The sequence below is a fragment of the Sprattus sprattus genome (genome assembly GCF_963457725.1).
Source record: "Sprattus sprattus genome assembly, chromosome: 1".
NCBI lineage: Eukaryota > Metazoa > Chordata > Actinopteri > Clupeiformes > Clupeidae > Sprattus > Sprattus sprattus.
In genome coordinates, this window is record NC_137920.1 from 32,167,030 (window position 1) to 32,173,788 (window position 6,759).

The 6,759-nt window shown below is 43.2% G+C and overlaps 1 protein-coding gene across 1 annotated transcript; it reads right to left on the reverse strand.

Annotated features, from left to right (window-relative positions):
* Nucleotides 1-259: 259 nt before the first annotated feature.
* krt99 (keratin 99) lies at nt 260-5,241 on the reverse strand (the record flags this gene model as incomplete). Its single annotated transcript, XM_080843582.1, has 9 exons — nt 260-366; nt 980-1,083; nt 1,460-1,683; nt 2,220-2,345; nt 3,186-3,347; nt 3,723-3,879; nt 4,106-4,188; nt 4,384-4,512; nt 4,936-5,241. 9 exons carry the CDS (start codon nt 5,239-5,241, stop codon nt 260-262), a joined length of 1,398 nt encoding a protein of 465 aa, XP_080699708.1.
* Nucleotides 5,242-6,759: the final 1,518 nt, after the last annotated feature.

Consider the following 6,759-nt stretch of genomic DNA (forward strand, 5'->3'; position numbering starts at 1 on the left):
GAATGTTGGCCGTATGTAGCACATTACAAAAGGAATGTTCCCAGCACATACGGTTGTGTGAAATGCACGATAATCTTAACACCACTGTAATTTAACTCCAAAGAATAATGTATACAAAAAAAATACCCTGTGTTAATAGAGGAAAACGTAGATAAGACATAGGTTCAGCTGTACCCCAGATAGACAAGACTGTTGCATAAAGGTCGTCTTTTTCACTGACAAGACTTTACAGAAAAATGCACAGTCACAGAGTCAGAGCCTAGGCCATTTCCTGGAGTTTCTCATCTACGGAGGAGGACACCACCACGCCGTCCACCATCTCCTCCACGATGACCTTCACCCTCCGCTGTCTGTGGGGGTTGTACTCTGAGAGGAGGAGAGAGGCAGAAAGGGGACCATGATGATGAGAATGTGATGATGTGGTTCTGTCCTCTTTTTAGACTGTGCGTCTGTTTTTTCTGACTCGTCTCGTGAGGGTCACACATGACTTCACATACTTAAGTGATGAGTGATCATAGTTCACCACTTGGTGAAGTCGTGGACTAGAGGTGCGTCCAAAAAGAAAGCTAATAAGGCTAGGCCTACTGGCCTTTATTGTAAGACCCAGCTCTGAACTCAGCATTTCCCTGTGCTTCTATCAAGGCTTTCAATCCTCCTTCGAACCCCACATTCACAAGATATTTGGGTTGGTTTTGAAGATGCCATTAATAATGTAACTATTCCCATGTTATTATCTATGGTGCCCACCCACAATTACTCTCATTTCACTACAGTTTCCTCCAAATGTTAAATGGAAATATACCTCTGTCTATGCCAGATGTTACATGTTAAAGTAATATATGTCTGTGAAGATGTTAACAAACGTTGACGCAAATGTGTCTGGATGAATTGATATATGGATATATCACTCAATTAATAGATAGATGGGATATATAAAAAAACTGATGGGAGAATTGAGTCAGGTAATGAAAAGACCTACCATCCTCCTCCTCCTCAACCTCCACCACCTCAACTTTGGTGATCTCCTTGGTTGTCGTCGTGGTAACAGCGGAACTCATTGATGAAGTCATTGAGGAGGTGCTCCTGTTTGAGAGACAATACCAACATAACTGTAAAAGGCCCTTACATATTCCATGACTTGACTTACATATCTGTTTGTCCTGTGTCTTTTCAAAGAAAGAAATTCAACATCAAGACAATTTACTGCATGTAACTAGCCCATTACATTAATACATGCCCACTAAGAACACATGAGTCAGATATCTGTCTAAGCTGATATTATGCCATTTTAGCCATTTTAAAAATGTGGCCCTACAAGTGAACCTCAGTTGAAACACTACCAGCTACCCATTGTTCTGTCTTGCGCTTCCTCTCATCACCATGGTTCCCTTCCTGTGTTCCGCTTCCTCTTATATTCCCATGATTCCTTTCTGTCCTGCACCACCTCCCTGGCTCTCACCTCATGCAGCCCTCTCCGTCCAGGAGCCGGCGGTACTCGGCAATCTCCATCTCCAGCCTCATCTTGATGTCGAGCAGGAGCTGGTACTCGGCTGACTGCTGCTGGATGCTGACACTGAGCTGCTGGAGCTCGGCCTGCAGGCTGTCGATATGCAGCTGGAGCTGGCTCAGCTGCAGGCCGTAGCGCCCGCCCACCTCTGACAGCTGCTGCTCCAGGCTAGATTTCTGGGGGGGTGCAGGAGGATAGTGTGTGTGTGTGTGGGGGGGGGTAGAGAGTCAGACTACTACGACAAGAGTAAGAATCTTAAGTGTGCATACATAAGATGTTTGTGTGTGGAAGGAGAATGTGTGTGTGGAAGGAGAATCAGGGAGTGAGGAGAGATAGATTAATAGAGTGGAGAAGATGTGGGGCTGTGGAGAGTCAGAGTAGTGACAAGAATAAGGAGCTGAGGATGCAAAGGGAAGAATATATCAGGGATGTACTGTTTGTGGTGGGAAGAAGAATGAGAGAGGGAGAGAGAGATAGTGAGAGACAGAGGGAGACAGAGAAAGATAGTGAATGAGAGAGAGAGAGAGCTAATGAGAGAGGGAGACAGAGAAAGATAGTGAGAGAGAGAGAGAGAGAGAGAGACACACACACACACACACACAAGACAAGACAGACAGAGGGAGCCAAATAGGAAAAAAGAAGAGAGTGGCAGAGATCTACTGTTGGCAGCCTGTCACCAAATGGATCCTGTTTGTGTCTCTTGGTATTGCACCTGTGTAAGGAGTCCTTGCAGCTCAATCTCCAGGCTCTGGAAGGTTCTCTTTAAGTCAGTCACCTCCGACTGAGAGGTCTTGACCTCAGTGACGCTGGTGGTCACCTGGTTTCGGATCACCTCCACCTGCCCAACAGAGAAGAGGGAAAAGGCTCAGTCCACTACATTCATCCTCCCAGCCCCCCTGAAATGTCACTGTGTTATCTTAAATATGCACAAACTGAAATGAGCCACCTGTCACTGTCACCATGCCACTGGTAATGGATATAACTGCCCACTGGCTAGCGAAAATATAAAAAAAACACTTGGCATTATATGGTCGCTTGGTTTGACAGTGGGGATGATCTGTCACATCATTTTACCACATTAGGCCAGCTTCAAAACCTCAGAAGTGCTTCAGTTCATTTTTGTTGCTCATGCTTTCATCAAACATGAGAGAGCCTCAGAATCAGAGACTCGTTGAAAAGAGCCTCTGAATTATGTACGGGTAGGTGTCAGCATATGCCAGAACGATAGAACTTTGACGCACACTTTCCACGCATTGAATGCATTCACCTTTATATGTGGGGTGGGTCTGTTAAGGTTTGGTATGTCATTCAATTGTGATTCATCCTAAGCAGACTGATATGTAACCATGACCGTGCAAAATCCAGTTGGATTAACTGCCATTGTAGTTGTTTGACCTTTGCCTCATGCTTTACCGGCAGTTTAGTATAAAAAGAAATATGAGATCATTTCCAACGCTCTTACGCACAAAAGTAGGTAGGTGTTGGAATTTCCTGGGCATGCCCATCTGGATTAATACTTGGGTACACACAGACACATACCTTTCATTGCCAACAGTCTACAGAAGGTGTTTGACGGTAGACAGAAGTATAAGTATCACTTTTTTGCAAGAACATTTGGACTTTGCTAGAACATGCTGGACAACATTTTTCTAATCAGAACAGTTGAGTCGTTACCCACCTTGCCCTCGAACCATTTTGATGCATCTCTGTGGTTCTTCTGGATCACCGCCTCATATTGTTCCCTCATCTCCTGCATAACCTTCTCCAGGTCCTGAGGGGGAGCACAATCCAGCTCCACGTGGACAGAACCACTTTGCTGGACCCTAAGCACCTGGAGCTCCTGAAAGAGAGAGAGAGGGGGAGGGAGAGAGAGAGAGAGAGAGAGAGAGAGAGAGAGAGAGAGAGAAAGAGTGGAACAGGTGAACACAGTTGCATACTGCAAAACTGCATACTTGCTTTTTTTGTCCTGCTTCAGTGATTATGGTGATGAAAGTCATGTCCAACATTAGTTTGGAACTGAAATTAAACCCTCAAACACTTTGGGAGGGAAGTGCCTGCTCTGTAATTATGTTTCATTGACAACAATTACATCTAGTGACTACTTATTTTGTGACAGGTACTTCAAAGCTCACCTCATGTCATGTTCTGTCATGTTACAAAAAAAACCTAGATAATAAAAGAGCATGAAAGATAGGTCGGTGTGAGGTCACCCTACCTCCTCATGGTTCCGTTTGAGCCAGGCACGCTCTTCATTCAGCCCACTGATCTGGATCTCCAGGTCTCCAAAGGCCATCTTGAGGTCTGCCAAGACCCCCTTAAGACGAGCTATGTCCGCCTCTACAGACATGCGCATGCTCACCTCATTGTCATACCTGTGGGACCATAAACAGGAGTGTTTGTACCATATCCACACAATTCCATTGAAAAATGAATATTATTAAAATCCTACTGTATATTGCACATAGTATTAAATATATATGTATGACATTTCTGCTGCTCTGCGAAAAAATATACATACTAGTTATAACCTACCTTTGTACATTTGTACAAATTTCATACTAGGGTAGGGCAATATTTCATAAAGAATTCTTCACTCACTTTAACTTGAAATCCTCAGCAGCCAGAGATGCGTTATCAATCTGCAGAGTTATCCTGGAATTTTCGGTAATTCTGGCCATAATCTTTCAAAGAAAGGATATGGATCTATGTTAAAGAACATAATATACCCAGATAGCCTATTGAAACGTCTTCCAGAGGACTATGACGAGTTTTGATATGTCAGGCTACTCTTTAGATCAACGTTTTACTCAAAACCATTTAGGTTAATTTCTCAAGGCAATTGTTATTTGTGTTGTCAGTTATAGCTAGTACCCAACCTGTTTGCGGAGGTCTTCAATAGTGACGTTGTAGACAGTGAGGTCCTTGACGTGTACAGGAGACCTCTTCTCATAAAAATCTTTGATCTGTAGCTCCAGTTTCCGATTTGCTGCCTCTAATGACTTTACCTGAAAAGTGTAAAAGAATTTTGTTTTTGGCCAGACATTGCTAAAACCGCGGAAGAGTTTATGATTTGTATGTTTGTTTTTTTAGGCCTGTATAGCTGATGCCATCATATCAGTAACCATGTAGGGTAGATGTAACCCCTAACCATTCCCCTACATAGGCAGATGTCATCATGTAAGAACCAACGTTAATAGTTACTTAAAATCTAGATAGTTTAAACATTATTCTCCATAAATGTTTTTCGTAGGTAAATAATATCCGCAATTTGGATATTTAGTGCCATTTCCGAAATTGAATGTAGGCTATCTCCTTTAAAACCACAGGTAAACTGTCTTTTCTTTTCTTTTCCCAGTTTGAGCAAGAGGATTGCATCTTTCTGCGTTTCAGGTGTTCTTCGTGTCCTCCTGTTTGGCTTTGAGTCATACCTTTTCGAGGTAGGATGCCAGGCGGTCGTTGAGATTTTGCATGGTGTGCTTCTCATTGACGACACACACCGCCATGTCTCCACCTGGTGCTGCCATGGAGACCGACGACACAGCACTGGAGATGCGCGTGCCGTATCCCCCTGCGCCTCCGTACACGCTTGGTGAGCGGCTTCCAAAGGATAGGGACGTGCGGGAGCTGCCACCGCCGATTCCGGAGAAATGCATCCCAGTGGCCGATCTCAAGCCACCCAGAGAGACACCGCTGCCGCTGCTGTAGTTTACGCTTCGGCTGACTCTCACAGACATTATGATTGTGGGCGTAGTTTACCAGACGTGTCCTTCTTTTCTTTGGAAGTGCGCTTACGCCGTCCCAGTGACTTCTTTATATAGCCTAACTGGACAAGCCTGGCATTTGGCACGTCACGTCACGTCACGTCAATAATACCAACAACCTCTTTAATGCAAATAATCTCTGTGTGGGTGCTTAATTTGAGTCACCGTTTCAGTGATTGATCGCATTGTTAAACCTCAAAGAATGACAGTCCTGAATCTAATGTCAACAAAAACGAACTTCAGTGAAATTATTGATGATTTCCTTGCAAGTTCCAGCACACAAGGATCGCAAAAAACGTTAAAGATGAACGTCATACCAGAAGAAATGTAGCTAAAGCAACTATGAAGTTTTCGATTGTGAGAAGAAAATCGTTTCCCAGAGAAATGCAATGATATGCTTGTTAGTACAGAATCAGTTGGTTTAGTCCTGTCTATGGCTACCTAAACTACCGCGTCAAAGAAAACATTTTCTTCTCACTAAAGCCATCAGTTACATACCATTACTGGTTGTCTGAGACTAGAAGATGATCCTGCCCTTAACTGATGGCAGACATCCATTCAGGTGACAATGAAAGGCGGCAGAGTGCAAAGACAGTTTGTCATGACTGTTCATCTCCATCACCACAATCCTCAGATTTAAGTATTAAACTCTTAAGACAGGTCAAATAAAATGGACCATTTGTTGTGAATGAAAGAAAAGGCGCCTCTTTTTCTCCGGAGGCAGGCTTGGGCAAAAATTGAATACATGAAAAGGATTTACTGTGAACACAGAAGATGCGTGTTATGACTGCAGAAATTGCTAGCGTGCAAACTAGTGAGGGCCCCCTCCCAATAACTGTCTATTGTTGCTTTGCACCTTTGTGACAGAGGATTAGATCAACGTTATGCAACATTACACACAAAAGGTGACACATGGAAAACAGGCAGGACTTCATTGTTTTATTTTTTCTTCACTTCTCGGACTACGAGTGAAGGATTCTCTGTAAAAGACAAAACTTCAGCATGGGAATGAAGTTAGGTGTCTTCTAATGAACAATGTGGGTGTCTCTTCAGCAGCAGGTTCCCCATTAACAATTAGTCATCTACCGCAGACATTTACCCCAAATGACTTGCAAGTAAGTTCAATGCCACTGGTGAGGCCGAACTAGCGAAAATAGAAGAAACCCTTGGCATTATCCCTTGGTGTGATAGTGGTGATGATCTGTCACATCATTTTACCACATAAGGCCAGCTTCAGAGAGTCAGAGTCAGGTCATAGTCAAAGTGTTTATTGTCCCATGCACCAAATAGCTTCAGCGCAGCAAAAATTATTATGACTTGGCAGGCAACATACAGGATTAAAAAATAACATAAAACTAAAATATCGTATAACATTATAACATATAACATAACATTATAACATGTAACATATAACAATTTACAACAATTAAATTGCTTCAGTGTCAGCATATGCCAGGCAGATAGAACTTTGATTCACACTTTAAAGGCAGT